This window comes from Pieris napi, chromosome Z (assembly GCF_905475465.1).
Source record: "Pieris napi chromosome Z, ilPieNapi1.2, whole genome shotgun sequence".
Lineage (NCBI taxonomy): Eukaryota > Metazoa > Arthropoda > Insecta > Lepidoptera > Pieridae > Pieris > Pieris napi.
This window is the reverse complement of record NC_062259.1, coordinates 11668675-11686637: the sequence shown is the minus strand read 5'-3', so window position 1 is coordinate 11686637 and position 17963 is coordinate 11668675. Positions and strand designations below refer to the sequence as shown.

General features: G+C 34.6%; 1 protein-coding gene across 4 annotated transcripts in view; it reads right to left on the bottom strand.

The window, feature by feature from the left end:
- LOC125062341 (dystrophin-like protein 1) overlaps window positions 1-17963 on the bottom strand; it is a 150847-nt gene that overhangs the window by 18857 nt on the left and 114027 nt on the right. For all 4 annotated transcript variants that reach the window (XM_047668180.1, XM_047668178.1, XM_047668177.1 and 1 more), the window contains one exon: window positions 2474-2598. In XM_047668180.1, the coding sequence (XP_047524136.1) occupies window positions 2474-2598 (125 nt within the window). The remainder of the gene's footprint in view (window positions 1-2473; window positions 2599-17963) is intronic.

The following is a 17963-nucleotide window of genomic DNA, read 5'->3' as shown; positions in this document are numbered from 1 at the left end:
CAAATAATGAAACTTAATAGCAATTCAATAGAAGTTCAAATTATATTGAGAAAGCCTTGAAGCTAAATTAATTTAGTATTGACAAAAAGAAAATATTCCTTTTATGTTTTGTATTGTTGTCTTTGATATAGCTTTTATTACCTCGCTTCATTAATATTTCTTTTGTTAAAACGAAATAAATTTCAAAGAAAACTGCATGAGATCCCAAGATGTTGATTCTAGAAAATAAAAATAAAATAAATCAGTGGCGCTTCATTAGGCCTCAGATTTCTGAATCTGTTTCATGTTCATTTTTTAAATCTGATGATGCACAGCCGGGGATCGAACCTACGACCTCAGGTATGAGAGTCGTACGCTGAAGCCACTAGGCCAACACTGCTCTTGAAAATATAACAATCGAGAATAGTGAACGCTTTATACATTCCCTAACATCTAAAACCTACTTTACACTAAATGAGTTACTTTTACTGTGGTACATTTTTGAACAAGAATATCTTTATTCAAAAATTTTATCATACGTAGGCAACTAAAGCAGATGCTGTGCTGGATTCGTACTTCCAGTTAGGAACTACGCTATAAGTCTTATAATAACGGGCAAGTCTGTGGCTTCTAGATTCAACAAGTATAAGCCTGAATTTACAGGCCTTGTCTTTCCTGTTACGTTCTAAGTGCCACCTCTTGGCAACAGCTTTCTTAATCAATTAGTAAAGGTGTTCTGGTACATTCGGAGTAAGTCCCATAGCCTTTACAATACGTAATATCTTTTTTTAATGATAAAAAGCTTGCCAACGCTCGGCACACTGAGACATTGGTAAAAACAAACACACAATATAATTTTTAATGTGACAAGCACTTAAAGGCAAACAAGACATACATGTAGAGATCATACAAATATCAATCAAAACACTTATCAAACAAAACAAACATTACAAAAAAAAACACAAAAGTAAACAAAAATTGATTTTATAGTGTGAGGGGAGTAACTTTGGATATCCAGACCTAGTGTGAGGGGAGCAACTAAGGATATCTTACCATTGACAAATTTGACAGCATATAATTGCATCAGTATGATTGTGGTTAATCAAGTGATAATGACAGAAGCAGCATAATCAGAAGGTGCAAGATCCGGAAGGTTTGAATCCATTGATGATTATAATTGGTTAACAGCGTCATTTGACGTTGTTTCATTAATCACAATTGAGCGATATAGAACCTTACATATAACATTACATATAATATGTAACGTATATTATAACAAGTGATTATTGTATCAAAACCTGTGCGGCACAATAATTTCTCTTTAAATATAAACATAGGAGGGAAGTAGTCGCTGACTTCCATGACTGTCATATGGATGCCAAACCTGGATTTTTAATAAGACGTCAATAAAAAAGATTGGAGTATGCCAAAGGGCTATGGAGCGCTCGATTCTTCAATTGAAACTAAAAGACAAAGTAAAAAACGAGGTGATACGAAGCCGTGCAAAAATAAAAGACGTTGTAACATATACAAAAGGCTAAAATGGAAATGGGCCGGTTAAATTGGAAGCATTTGTGATGGCAGATGGGTCAAAAGGACCCTTAATTGGAAGGGCCCAGTGGGAAAAAGAAAGAGAGGATGCCCACCAAAGACTTGGGAAGATGAAATAAAAGAGATAGCGGGAAAAAACTGGTAAATTGTCGCAACGAATAGGGACAAATGGAAGAATCTGAAGGAGGCCTTCACTCACAGTACAAGTGTAAAACTTAAAAGACATGGACTTACTGTTGTTATAGTGTACTCGAATGAATAAAGTGAACTCCCAAATGAACGAAAAATTTAATATTTTTCATAGAGCATTTTATTTAATATCCCGAAAACTATCCATCTGAAATCAGCTGGAAATATATATCATTTCACGGACGATGGAGCTATGTTTGAACTTCACAATAAATAGGAGTTGATAACCCGGTTTGGTTTTTGGAAGTCAGTTAACCGTGCTCAAAATTTCGCAACTCGTTTGGTATTTTCAGGAACTCTAAATGATAAAATGTATTTCCTTTTAAATTGTTGTCGCAAAAATTCCTGGCACTGTGTGTTTTCAATCTAGTCAGTTATTTGAGTTTTTAATTTATAACTTTTTCGGTCGCTTAATTATATTTTAGCCAATGTTCTTACCTGACTAGTGGAATCGGAAGTACCCGAAATACCACATTGTAAATTTCACAAAACGATACAATTTTCAATATGGAAGATTACATTTTTTTCGTTTAACTCAACACAATGATTATTTCTTATTCATATAAGGCACATACATATGAACGTCATTATATAATTTATAGATTTCTTTAGTTTTTTTTTAATATCTATCAGTATATTTATAAGATTTGTTCTGACTTCAAGAGCTTCGACGCCTGGGAAGCCTATGTCCAAAAATAGTATTTTATGTGTGGATATATTAAGGTCTTTGGCTAATAGTAATTAGAGTACTTACTTGGGTTCGCTTGCTATCCTTCTTTGGTTGTGGGAGATCCAATGTTGTAGGCCGAATAATTTCCCCGGGATCATCGACTTCCCTCGACGTAGATGGCGCAGATTGAGCATAGTCAGAGGCCGGAGCTGAAAAAGTTTATGTCTTTAAATGTAAATAAAAATAACTTTTGGAACTCAATAGAATCAAAGTGTTTTGATCGAGGTGGATTGTGGGGTCGATAGTTGAAATCAACAATATAGGAATGCTGCTATTATTTATATGTTATTTTCATCGAATTTTACGAAATTCCACCCGTATCACGATTTCTACAACTGAGCGTTTTTTAAGATACTTTATGCAGCGCACCACCACTATGTGGAACCCGCTGCCTATTGAAGTATTTCCGAACCAATTCGACTTAGGGACCTTCATGAAAAGAGCGTGCCAATTCTTTAAAGGCTGTAAACGCTCTTGCGAGCCCTCTCGTCTATGGGCGGCATTTTTAACATCAGGGGAGCCCGCTGCCCGTTGGTTTCAGCCCGTTTAAGAGGTTTGATGACTCACAAATTGGTTTTAATTTAAATTCAAAATCATTTATTCATATAGGTGACACGGAATTTCTTGATTCGGTCGCCGCGCTCAAAGCCCGCGATAAAATCTATGCAATAGCTTAAAAATATACTAGCAGTAACTATTGCAAGAAATTCATATTTATTTCAAGATAAATAAAATTATTAGATTGCAAATGTCTGTGATTAACAAAATGTTGTATGTTATTTTGACTTTAAAGTTATGCGGTCGCGTAACCGAATTATAACGGAAATTTGCATTTTCAACGTACAATCAATCATCGTCAAGTTTTGATGACACATAAATTGGTTTTAATATTGTTAAGTACAATATAACGCGTTTGTAATGATTAAGGTTTTGAAAATTTCAGTTGCGTCAGAATATAACTGTAATATTTGTTTTGTCACTGCAAATATTATTACTGGCGGCCTTTCCCGACTTCGCACGGCTGGACATACAAATATGTTGGAAATATATATGTTACTCAGGAGTAATGTAGCTTTCTAAAGGTAAAATAAATTATTTCAGTAGTTAATTTTAAATAATAAGATATTATGACACTTTTTTGGCACACGAAACTACTCTGTGTAAAACTTGTTAACAACTATAAAGGCTTTATTATTATTATTATTATGACACTATCTGGTCAATATATTCTTGAAGCCTTGGTGTATGTACAAAAAATATTGGTTGTTTGTAAAGTAGGTTTACGATCGAGATGTTTACGTGATAACGTCTTATTGGTGATATAAGTTTTTGGAAAGTAAGGAATTAATGAAGATAACAATTTTTTCAAATTTTAAATTACATCTATCGTTTTATTCACACTTTTGATGATAAATTTCGGGTGTAAAATGACAAGTTTACTTATTCGACTATGATATACATTTTTCTTCATACATTCACGGAATGACTGGCAGCGCTCGAGATGAGACGGGAGATCGGTCCGTCTCTCTCTCGTTATACCTGCGATCGCGCTCGTGAGGTTTTGGTGTGACACAAGCTTCTGAACATGTCACCCGACTAAAACGATTTTAAAGACGTTATCACGTCAAAAATATAAATGATTTTAAAACAAATGCTGACTTTCACCAGAATAAACTCGAAACATCCAGAAGACAAAACACTCCTCATATGGACATTGTATTCGTTTTTACAACAAACTCCCAAGCGACATTAGAGAATTATCACTGAATAAATTCAAAACTCTCGTTAAACGTAAATTAATCAATAAAGCTTTTTATAAATTTGACGATTATTTAAATTATCCTTATCTTTGGGATTGATTTGGTTTAAAATTCAGTCCAATAATTTATGACAATTTGCATGACTCAAAACTTGGCGATTTAAAAAGAGTGGCGGAGAGTTTCTTGCCCGCTCTACGCCTTTGATTTGCGAACTGGTAGTAAATGTAAATTGAGAATCAATTTGAAATCTTTTCAGTTGACGTTCATTAGTGTACTGTTAGCTATATGAATAAAGTTATTTTGAGCTTATTTGTTACATACGATAAAATATAATGTTTATTATCTCCGTATAGTTTCATTATTTGTTTTGTTTTTCATTTAATCTTTACGTCTTTAAGCGTTGTTGTAAATACATTAGTTTACAATTATAATTATAGATTCAAATACAAAAGAACAAAAGGTTTAATAATTTGCCTTTATTTTTCAATATTCCTAAAATTCTTACCCAAAGTATAAATCTTTATAAGACCGAACATTATTTCATACATGGCTGCTTTGTTGTATAGGTAACCGTAAAGTTGTAAGCACCATACATAGTTCGCTGAATATTTCTGTATTAGTTTTGTGGTCATCTTTTCGTAATAGGCAAGTTGGCTTTCAGCACACGCCGTCGAAATGTAAGTTCCCTCATGATGTCATTGTTTCACGAGAGAGTGTTGATTGTGCATATATTTATTAAAATATAAACATTTATATTCAAATATCAATCTTACGGTAGAGCTGTGTTGATTTTACTGCGTAAAGTGTGACGCTCATCCCTGAGGTCGTAGGTTCGTTTCTCGGCTGTGCTTTCAATGGGCTTTCTGTCTATATGCACTTTTAACACTCGCTCGAACGGTGAAGGAAAACCAAGGATGGACGGGGTGTGACTTGCCTTAGAAAAAAATGATCACGGATCAGATATCTATGAGGATGTAGCGCCACTATATTTTTTTACAGACCTGTCAATCTATAATTCTACAGTTTGCTACTAATTTGCAGATCTTTAGAGATTAACTATTTTCACCGTTATATATAAGATACCACACATTTTACATTTTCACACACACCTAAATTGGCGCAATACTTTGTAGATTGCGATATTAAATCTCTTCATACGCTTGGTATATCCAAAATGTTTGTGTACCGGGCTACTAATAGGTATAATGAGACCTACTCTATGACAGACAAAGATTTGGCCGTCCACGTAGTGTTCGTACGAAAAAGGTGGTTAAGTAAGGGAAATAATTAGACGAAATCCTGTCCGAAAGCATGTCGCGTATTTTAAAGATTGTTTTTTCTTTGTTTCCGTATTTATGGCAAGACTATATCAAGGGAAATAACTGCAACATACTTGTCTTTCGGGACACGTTCCGATGCATTTTGCTTTTACAGAGACGCCTTCGGAATATGTGTCGAAAAGGCAATACAAAACCTTGTGACGTCATTCGTTTGGAAATAAAATGCTAGAATATTTTTCTCAATAAATCTCGTCGCAGACATTTCTACATTGTTAACAATTGTGTATTTGAATTATTTGTGCTTTAAAGAAATTGAAATATAAAAATAGAGTAGACGACGACACGTTCAATCTAATAAATACGATTCTCGTTTTACAGTGTTTGTAATTAAACTGCTCCGAAATGGATCAACCGATTTTCGTTAAATCTTGTATGCATATCCTTTAGGTCTGCGAATCGGATAACATATTTTTTTCATCCCCCTCAACGTTAAGGGTGGTCAACCCCTAAATTGTATTTTTATTTTTTAGATACTATTTTTTGTTTTTATGTTTTTATGATACAGAATACAATAAATACAACCCTTAATTTTCACCCCTCTACGATCAACCCCTACTTTTTATTCGTTAATTAAAAACGTATGACTCTGAGGTTTATATAGAGAAATATTCAAAGAAAAACATAAAAGTTTTCATTCCTTCCGGAATCTTCCGATAGCATAGAAAAATGTTCCATGTTTTATTAAAAAGGTAGGCTAAGTAAAATCACATTAAGGAGAAACGAAGTTCGAGGGGGCATCAATTAGAGGAGAGTGACCAAATATGGAATACCATTTTGATTTTTAGGCATAATTTCCACAAGTGTTATAAATAAAAAACTTTTTGTGGTAATTATTAACAATCATATATTTGCACTTTAGTTTGTAATAAGTTTAGGTTTTATTGATTAGTTTAAGGTAAGAAAAAATTTAAGAAACTAAATAAAGATTTAGGTATCTAAATATGGAATAGGTACCCCAAATATGGAATACTATAAACACTATCAAAAATTAACCTTAAAATACACGAGACTCTTTGGAAACTTGGTAAAAATATAGAAAGGTACACAATTTTTTTACAAAAGTCACAAATCCAGGTATCAAACTCTGGCACAGCGCAATCATTACATGCCCAGAGTCCACACATAAGATACTTGATCCATGTTTCCCCATGAGTATCATTCGAAAACAGCACACCACAGAAAATACACTCCGAATCTTCAGATTCTGGAGCTGTATATCCAATCAAGGCATCGGGTTCACTGTCAGTATCAAATAGCATCACCTCCTCATTATCTGAATTAGGCTTAGTCTTCTCTTTTGGTTTTTTCCTTTTGATATTTTCTCATTCTTACTTCTTTTTTTTTTTTGCCAACACGACAGTTTTCTTTCCCAGTGTAGTAGCTGCGGCTTGTTCTGGAGAAAATTCGTTTTTCTGACATAATGAAAACAAAGTAGATCTTGACACATCAAAGTATTTTCCAGCTTTTAAATAACCCATTTGTTTCTCTCTTACTAATTTTATTACTTCCGCCATATGCTCTGAATCCATTCTTTTCGATTTGTTTTTGAGTTGACGCCCGCCATTTTGGTAAAACATTTAAAAAAAATATAATTAACAAAATCATCATGTCAGCTGATACTTCAGAGAACCAATTATGGAATAGTCCATAATTGGATACTGTGATCTGTCCATATTTGGATTTTCCAACGATTTCAAAATGACATTCAGATTTTTATATTTAAGAAAGTAATATCATCTAATACCGCTAAAACATACAAAAGAACGTCTAAACGGTCTCTAAAAGCTATAAAATCAATACTGTGTGCACTTTCTTTACGAAAAATACGTATTTTTAACATACCTTAGAAAGTTATGCGGTAGCGACAAAACAAAAAACTGTCACAATGACGAAAGCTCTTGCTCAACTGACATGCGACAACTTGTACGCGTAAACGGGAGTAAGAGGAGACAGAAAATCATTGTTTAATGAGTATGTGAGTTTGCATTTGGGAGAAATAGGGGTATTCCATATTAGGGATACTATCCCATATTTGGTCACTTTCCTCTAGTAATTTCGTGAAATTATTAACTCTAGGATTACGAAATACCGAATTATCAAAACATCTTAGAATTTAAATGAAGGTTATCGGGTTCACAAATTAATAAACCTTTTATTATCAGCAATTATATCCACCATATTTAATAACGCAAACCAGTTTTTCGCTTCAGTCGTTCCACGCTCGACCCTTTGAACAATGAATTTCCTCCTTTTGCACAAATAGGTCCCCTTTAAATCATTAGCTCGTTAACGATTTAGTTTTACTTTTGTGTTTAGATTTTACATATACTTGTAAAAAATACTACATTTTCTGTAGGCTCTAAATAGTAATGTTATCTCTCAATTGAATTTTGCTCTCCGCGACCACCATTGCTATGTAATTTTGAAGTAAAACTTCTTTAGGCGCATGAGGGTAAAATTTTTACGGAACGTCACGAAGATATGCAGCGTTTTTGTCGAAGATAAGGGAGAGAGCGATTGAGACTGATTGATTGACAGTGAGAAGGGTGAATTACCTTATAGAAATTGTATTTTACAAATTATAATTTTGTAAAGAGAATTTATGTAATGTATGTTATATAATATGCAAAATAATTTATTGAAATCTCAAATGACGGATTGTAACTTAAAATGCCACATGTTTTTATTATCAAATATATAAATTAAAAAAAAAATTAAAATGTGTATTAATTTCCGACGCTTCTAATATTTTAATGACAATTAAATTCATTTAATTGCTAAGATATCTACTATCCTTTCCCTCTAAGTCCCGGTAATCTAAAGTTTTAGATTAGTATAAATATGAACAAGAGTTAGTAATTAGTTTGCTAAAGAAGCTTCACTTCTGACATGTGTACTTTGTACGCACGCACTTTTTTTTATAATTTGTCTTTTCACTGAAAAATCAAGGAGCATTACAATCTAGCCAACTTAAAAAAAAATCTCGAGTGTCTACCACACTCAGAGATCCCACTTCGCATTCTACGGAAACTAGTTACTATAATAAATAATACCGTACCATATTTCCAATATGAATAATATAGTATGCATACATAGAATTAATCCCGAGAAGTATACGAGCTGTCCTCAGTGAATATGAAATGAGCTACGTAAATATTTATTAAAGGACACCGCGCGCGACGTACAGCGAACCACATGTTACATGCGATTTGACTTAGTATAAAACAAAAAATCTCTAACCTACACATCAAATTAATAATTGGAAATGAGAGCGATTGAATTAAAGATTATATTTGGTCTGTAAACTCACTTAAAGTTCACTTAAATGGTTGTGATATTTATATAGAAATCTCCAGTGTCTTTTTTGAATCGGTTATCTCTTTCCTTGAAGGAACCTCGTCGAATTGGTTCGGAAACTTCGATAGGCAGTTTCACAGAGTTGTAGAGCGTGCAGTTGTTAATAAGCCGCTCTGTTATTAATACGCTTACAGCTATTACCGTTTAATACCGGTTTTAAACCGCTTAGGGCTTTATAAGTAATCAATAAAGAAAGTCAAGATGTTTCTTTACTATATCATACAAAATATACACTAAAAGTTATTGGAACCCTGCAGTGTAGAATTAGCAACATATGTAATGTACTTAAATTTATATACAAAAAACTTATCACGAACACTAGAATGTTACGAGTCACTTTGGTAAATGAACTGTCTAAAGACTTAAACATATATTAATAAAAAAAAATCTAACTGTAATAGTAATTATAATAAGCTAACAAAAGTAATAATTAACGTTTTTATGAAGTTGCCAAGATTTGTGTCCATAATCTTATAAAATACATGGTTTCATACAATTTTAAATTCTTTCGTGAAAAGTAAACATGACTTTAGCGCATTGCAACCAGAATGCTTAATGCACCTCTGCAACGGAATCGGTTATTTATATAGTTTGTAATCAAAATTATTATGGTACGATTATTATACGATAAGTAATCACACTGACATTTGTTAGATCATCCTGAATCTTAATTCCTTAATTCTTGATTCCTCTTGTAATACTTGTTTAATAAATATTATGTTGAATTAATATCTAAGTTTCTCTATGTATTTTTCCGTATAATTTTATGTTAAGCTATTAAAGTTTATTTAACAAAACTTAAGTAATACTTCTGTGGTTTATTTTTGAAAAATATTTTAGTACTCAATTTACTGAGATTGATGACAGCTCTCTGGCGGCCATCTTATAGCATTTTCTGTAGTAATTGACGCATGGAAATAGTTTCTCCGACACTGATAAAGTATGCTATGTCAGATTTTTGTTTGTCAATTTCCGGAGGGTAAAATACTATTTTAGTTTTCTAAATAAAGAGGATTTTTAAACTAGTTTTTTAATTGTTAAGTAATTAAAATATTTCAAAATTAATTGCCCCAACCTTTGAGTAAAAAAAATCATGTCGTATTCCCATTTGTCCCTCTTTTCCGAAGAACAGAATATCCAGATTAAACAGGCATATAAACAGGTCAGATGTCTACGGTTTCTCAGTAAAATTTTCCATAATTTTCTTTTTGAATCCTTTTCAATAATGTTATATTTATCTGACCCAGAATCCAATCGCAGGATTTTTCATCAAATGAATTTAAGTTTCCAAAATATAATAGTAATTTCTAGATGCTTCGGGGGTTTTGTACATATCGAATTACCCAAATTAATCCTCATTATTTAAAGTAATTATTAAGTTGAAGCCGTATTGATTTCTGTGACCTTATACTTTTAAATTTAATACAACAAACAAAAATGATTGCTGACCACAGAGGTTCTCCTCGAAATTCTTCAATTTTTCTCTCATCTTCGCTACGATTTACCAATATTTCCCCACTACCTCTTTTATTTCATCTTCCCGGGTTGTTACTGGGCGTCCTCTCTTTTTTCTTATTACTCTTAATTATTTCAATTCCGGGCAACTCTAGTCCACACAGCCCCATAGCCTGAATATCTACCTCTCGGGGTTGCCATTCAGTAGTGAATCCTGTCCATTTCATACTAGTTAAACTAAAAAATCGTATAATTAACCGGATTCTAAGATACCATTATTGAGCAAACAACGTAAACAAAAGCGGTAATTTTACACTTTGTATAAGAAACTAGTTCATTAAATTCATTATTATCAAAATTACGTCATTCATGACGTACAAAGCAGCTGTTTCGTTGGACGTCATAAAAGCGGCCATAAACCCTAATTATATTCCCAAGACACAATGGAATTTAGACATGTTTTACATGAATCGTTAGGGCGACTCAAATTAAATCGAGAAATAGCACTGGCCTAGTGGTTTAAACTCAAACTCAAAATATCTTTATTCATATAGGTAAACATGTACACCTATGAATTGTCAGAAAGAAGTTAAATTAATTGTAAATTTATATTTACTACCAGTTCGCAAGTCAAGAGCGTAGAGCGGGTAAGAAGAACTGGCAAGAAACTTTCCGCCACTCTTTTTAATCGCCAATTATTTTTGCCAAGTGTTTGTTTTTTCTGCTATGTGATTTAAGCGAGCGACTGGCTGCTCCAAGGTCAAGCAAGGCGGTGTACCAATGAATTTTGTGCTTAACTGTTGCGCATACGGTGAAGATAAACATCGTAGAATTCTTAGTTGTAAAAAGCATATGTCAGACAGAGATGACTGATTAATGATATCCTTTGTCTATAATAAAATGCGATAATCTATCTATAAGCGATTAGCGCCACTAGACTATCATCTATTATAATAATCGTATAACATACACTCTACAAAAGTATTGATAATTTGGTTCAATTAATACTTTTAAACTAGTTTTATATACTCTTGTGCCAAGACATTTCGTCGCACTAGCATTTGATGGTATAAAGTTTTGCCGTTTAGGTAGCAGTTTTTGTGATTATGTGTGATATATTTATGTGACTAAATATAACTTTAAGACCTTACTAATAGATTGAGGAAAATATTGTTAATAATTGTATTAACAATGTTTAGTAAAATGAATTATATTATAGTTAAACATAATATGTTACATTTTGATCTTAGTGCGTTTGTTATTATTGATTATGTTTTCATTTAGGGGTGCTAGATTTGATTTTTAACATACACCAGAGGTCCAAGAAAGAATTCTGGTAATATCTGATCCGGTGTTCTTCCTTGTCCAGTATTTGTATTGAATCATAATTTATTCCATATCAAGTGAAGCAAGGTGTAATAGTGGTAGTTGCTTACAAGCATCTTCTACAACGATGAACTTGGCGATTAAAAAGAATAGCGCAGAGTTTCTGCCTTTGAGAACTGGTAGTAAATGTTAATTTTGATAGATTTCATGTTTTTAACGAGTAAATCATATTTGATTTGATGTTGCAGGCAAATCGCCAAATTCAGAGATACCTAGCATAAAATTTTAATCTTATGTAAAAGCCAATTTAAACGGAAGAAATACTGATATTTTTCTCAATTTCATCATATTTTTCAAACAAATAAAGGAAAATTTATTAAGAAACAAAAGCACTCTGTCAGGATGTAATTTAACAGCCAATAAACCCTTCTGAACTGGATTTCCTCGGCACTGGCTTTATAGTAAGGCCTATTTTTTCAAGTACCAAACTAAAATAATCAACGTTTTTTTCATATGGGTGAATTTATTTTATTTTATTTATTAATACTTCGTGGCAAAAATACCTAGGTAACACTGAAAATGTTTAGAAAATGAAAAACGGCTTAATGTAGAAAGTTACCAATACTTTTATTGTTTTTCGGAGTAATCTCCGTTCCTCTCTACACATCGTCGCATTCGATGGAACTCCTTAGGGGTCAAAAACATAGTCCGTCGTTTTTAATTATTATTATTTTGTTTGATAACATTTGAAAAAACGCCACCCTCGGAATCTTTACGTCCGTCCGTCTTCGTCTAATTAAACAGGGTTGAGAGGCTACTAATCGCATTAACTGAAATTTACATGAAATAAAATGACAAATACAGATACAGAATTTAAATTTGCTATTTATTTTACAATCTTATAACTCCGTCTTAGTATTATAGTGTAGTGTTCGACCGATGGTTACTTAAGTTTTTAGTTTTTTTTATTGTTTAAACATTATAAATTAATTAACAAAAAACACTTTGAGGTTTAATTGTAAGAAGTGCCAGACCACAATATACATTCAATTAAGTAAAACTAAAGACTTTAGAAAAATAAATTCTTAAACGCAGATTGAAGAGAGATAAAAATTCTTATCTAATAAAATTCTCTTGTCACGCTGTTTGTAATTAAACTCCTCCGAAATGGCTCAACCGATTTTCGTGAAATTTTGTGCAACATCTATTTTTCATCCCCCTAAATGTATTTTTTTTTTTTGGACAAATTTTTTGTTTTTATTTTTTTATGATACAGCATACAAAAATACATACAACCCTTAAATTTCACCCCTCTACGATCAACCCCTATTTTTTATTGTAGATAGTTATTTATACTGACTAAAAATGTTTACTAGAAATAATATACATGGTAAAAGAACGTTTGTCGGGTCAGCTAGTTAACAATACGATATAAATATATGTAAATATCAAATCCTATGAAACAATCACACCCCAGCTTGTCCAAGAAATACCTTTTGGATGTTTGTGAAATGGTGTTTTTAAGATTATATTTATTTCAGAAAACGATATGTATGGTGCAAGTGGCAATAAAACATTCACAGTTAACAGTTTAACTGCCGTCTAGTTGGAGGATGTCTCTCAATAAGTAATTATGATTCAAATAGTTGGCACAAATCGCTTTTAGATTTACGATGGTACGCCCAATGACCCACGCGCTATTGCAGCGTGAAATAAAACCAAAACCATGGTGTTATAGCTCTATTTTAGTTACTAAAGCCGGTCATACACGATGGAAACGTATACGATAACGTCTCAGTAATTTACGTAAATACTTATTTTTGAATGTGGAATAACTATCGAAAAGGATATTTCCTTTTTAGGAGTTCTTTACGTAAGCAGAAGCGCTTAGTCTATTAATTTGATAATATATGTATTGTAGAAATAATGTAAGAATTGACTAATTAATATGACTCATAATGTAAAATGTAAAATTCCTTTGAAGACAAATTTGCACGCCATTATGTGTGGCAGAATATGCGAACTTACGATTGTACCACAAAAAAACATTTTTGTACCATATTCTAGCAATAAATTATTATTATTATCAAACCATCAGTCATATACCCTTACTACGTATCTTGGCATGACTTTGAGGTTCCAAAAACTAACACAGATACAGCGCACGATCATAACAACTCTCAGCTACACTCTCAAACTGCGCATGCACACCCATTCACACACTCACACATTCACGCTAACTAAATGTCTAATAAGTTGTAAAGGCTGATTTACATTATCTTAGTGTTTAGGAGAGTGCTTTAGGATAGTACTTTAGTTGAAACATGTAAACGCTACTTGCTTTAGTAAACGCTACGCTAAAGAACTTGCCTTTCAAGTTGTACTAAAGCACTCTCCTAAAAACTAAGATAATGTAAATCGGCCTTAACACCTTAATTACTAAAAAAAGTGTTTTATAAATGACCATGTACCATGTATTAATTGTTTTCTAGTTACCCACAACACCTGTTTGTCTTGAATAAAGTGTTTATTATAATTATTCAAATGAAAATCACCATTTTTTTTTAATCTCACCAACACAAATTACTATTAGTGTAATGGTGATATACGGTGATATACGACGTCAAATAGAGAATAGCCGCACGAAAATACTGAAAATCCTACCATTTTTGATCATAAGGATTAAATAGATTAATAATTGTTCTAATATAAGGGAACTTCAAAGATATTTAATTTTACTTTAAACGTATTTTATAAAATACGTATCCCAAAGCCGATTATACAAACATGGATTATAATTCAATTTAAACATATTTTATACAACACGTTTAAAGTATGGTAACGTGGATTATAATCAGAGTTTGTATAATCGGCTTTAGGATGCCTTGTAATTAGGCGGATGGTGTTGCAACTTTCAATACATTTCTCGTAAAGAGCGGTTTGCAGGCTCAATAGTAAATTTATCGATATAACGTTGAGTCAATACGTTATATATATTTTTTTTTTTTTTTTTTTTTTTTTTTTTTTATAATATATCACTTTTCTACTCCCCTGCCATTATGTCCAGGGACCTTTGCACATCACACGTCTCGCGAAAGACGCCCCGGCTACATCTGTAATATTTTTGTTAACAATATTCATGGGCGAGCCGGGACGCAATTCCTCGCGAGACCCCTTCTTGGGGTTTTATTTGCCGCCTTTATATATTCCACAATTTTTTCGCAGAACCGTTCCAGGCACGATCTGTGCTTTATTAACATGTCCTGTAGGCCGTTACGGTCTACAGTCATCTGCATTTGTTGCTCCAGGTCGTGCCTGGACGATGCGAAAATAGGGCAATGTATGAGCACATGTTCTACTGTTTGTTCTTCATCGCCGCAGTCACATGCTGGGCTTGTCCTAATTTTAAACCTATGAAGGTAATGTGCAAAGGCTCCGTGCCCTGTAAGAATTTGCGCCATCTGGGGTGTGAAACGCTTCTCTTTTATTAATTTGTACGCAGTTCTAACATTTGCGATAAATAATTTTGTAGTTCCAGCTGTTTCACCCCCCAGGTAGCGTTCATTCCATACATCTAGAGTCTTTTGCCTTATCTGATGTTTTACATATGACAGGGGGTATGCGGCGTATTCAGGTTTTGACCTTAGTCTTTCCGCCGCTTCTTTTGCTAACGTGTCCGCCCTCTCGTTCCCTGGCGTACCAACGTGCGCCTTTACCCAGAAGAGGCTTATATGAGTTCCTCTTTTGCGGCACTCTTCCAGGCTCCGGCGGATCTCGGCTACCTGGGGATCGAGAGATCGTCCACTCACAATAGCATCTAATGCTGACCTAGAATCACTGTATATTTTAGCGTCACGCTTATTTTTATTTATGTGGCTAGTCGCGTTTCGTAGTGCCGTCAATTCAGCTTGAAAAACTGTGCAGTGGGGCGCCATCTTAATCATCTTGCTATTTATTTCCATTCCATCTTTCCATTCCGTCCAAGCGGCACCCACTCCTATACTTGTTTTGCTGCCGTCCGTATAGATTTGTGTGCCGCCGTGTCCTTCGATTTCTTCCGGATTGGTGAGCATCTTGTAGTCCAGTTTTGTTTGTTTCGCCGGGTGTGGGAGATCTACGTATTTCACTCTCCTCTCTAATTCTTCGCCCTCCAGTATTTCCGTGCTGACCCCCCTTCTTATCTCGTATAAGGCAGCGGCTTCTTGAATACGGAGGTCTAGTGGAAGTATCCCGGCCAGTAGGGTTGCTGCGTGTAATGATGTCGTCCTATAAGTTTTTGCTACTTTTTGGGCAAAGCCCCTTTGAAGATGATTTAGTTTTCTGCGTACACAGATTTTATATGTCGCGGGAGCCCACACCGCGGCCGCATACATTACGATTGGTTCAATAACGGCAGTGTACGCGGTCGCGATAACTTGCTGGTTTAGTCCCCATTCGATCTTCGCGGCTTTGGCCAGCTGCTTATATATCTGGATGGCCTTCCGGCATACCCTCTCCACATGTCTGTTAAACGTGAGTCTAGCATCCACATCAACTCCGAGAATTCGAATGTGGTTATCCATCTGTATCGGTACATTATTCATATTTAGCCGTGGGGTATCATACTTCAGTTTGCGCGTCACCACCATGGCTTTGGTCTTGTGTGGCGCAAACTTGAGTTTGTTTAGGATACCCCATCTATGTATCCGGTTCAATGTTAGGTTGAGGTTCTGCTGGATCTCACTACCGGTCTCTCCTTCCGCTATCAAAACGACGTCATCCGCAAAAGCCTGGACGTACTCACCACCATTTCGCAAGTCCTGTAGGAGCGGGTCCAATATTAGATTCCACATTGTTGGTCCCCCTATTGAACCCTGAACGCAGCCTTTGTTAGTTACTTTTTCAACCGTTTGTCCAGCGTAGGTTAATTTTATTTGTCTTTCGTGTAAGTAACTATCCATTACTTTCCTTAGTTTTAATGGGCATTGTTCTTCTGCCAGTCGGACTCTAATTTGCGGCCACCAAGCGCTGTCAAATGCGCCCTCTATATCGAGTGATACGATTGTTAGTATCTTCTTTTGTTTCAGCTTTGCGCGTATATGTGTGACTGCGTCATATAGGGCGTCTTCAGTGCTCCGCTGGGGCATGAATCCGTATTGGATTTTCGAGGTTTTCGGGACTAGATGCCACTTTAGCCGAGCGATTATCATTTTTTCGTATACTTTGCCTAGAAGAGGTAGTAAGCCTATGGGTCTGTAAGACTTCGGGTTTGTATAATCTGTCTTACCAGGTTTGCGCAATACAATTATTGTAGCCTTTTTCCACAATTTGGGGAAGTACCCTAGCTCCAGGCATTTATTTAGGACGGTGAGGAATAAGTTAGGCGCCGCGTTTATCGCGTGCCAACTTATGTCCGCCGTTATGCCATCTTCTCCGGGGGCCTTCCTCGGGTTGAAACTGAGAGCGGCGGTTTCGAGTTCAGTCATTGTAAAAGGGGGATCATAGACTAAGTTATGTCCCTCTTTATTTACTGTGTTTGCTCTTCTTCTTATCAATTTGTGGTCTTCAGTTTCATCCTCACTAGTGTCTTCCGGGAAGAAGGTTCTTGCCAAGGTCTCCGCTGACTCCCTTTCGCTAATGTATCTACCGTCCCTGCGAAGTGGTAAATCCTGGACTCTGGTCTCTGTCCCTCTTATCACTCTATATATACCTTCCCACATTGTCTCTCTTTCCTGTTTCTCGCAGAACTTTTTCCAGCTCTCAGTTTGGGCTTGTTTGATCCGGTTTTCATACTCTTGTTTTAATGCAAGGTATTCACCTACAACCTCTTGCCTTCTGCGTGCTGCGGCACATCTTATCCTTCTCTTTCTAGTCTCAACCTGTTTCTTGAGCACCTGTAGTTCTTCGGTCCACCAAACCATTTTTGTTTTCTTCCCGGTTTTAATTTTTGGAATTGCTATTTCACTTGATTTAATTACTACATCTGTGAATTTTTCTACAATTTGTTCCAAGTCTTCAATTTTATCTGTCTTTGTTACGACGTCCTCTGTTAACTGAGAATTTTCTATATTTCCTAACATTTCTTCCTTGAATTTTACCCAATCAGCTTTTTTACTGTTGTAAATTTTTGTTTTACTCTTTCTCTGGATTCCTTGATGCATTTTTGCATTAATTTTGAATAATATGGCATTGTGATCCGATGAAACCATTCCTATGTCTACTCTCCAATCTTCAATCTTTCCCAGTAGGTCACTCGTGCACACTGTTACGTCTAAGTGGCTGACTATTCTGGTTCCT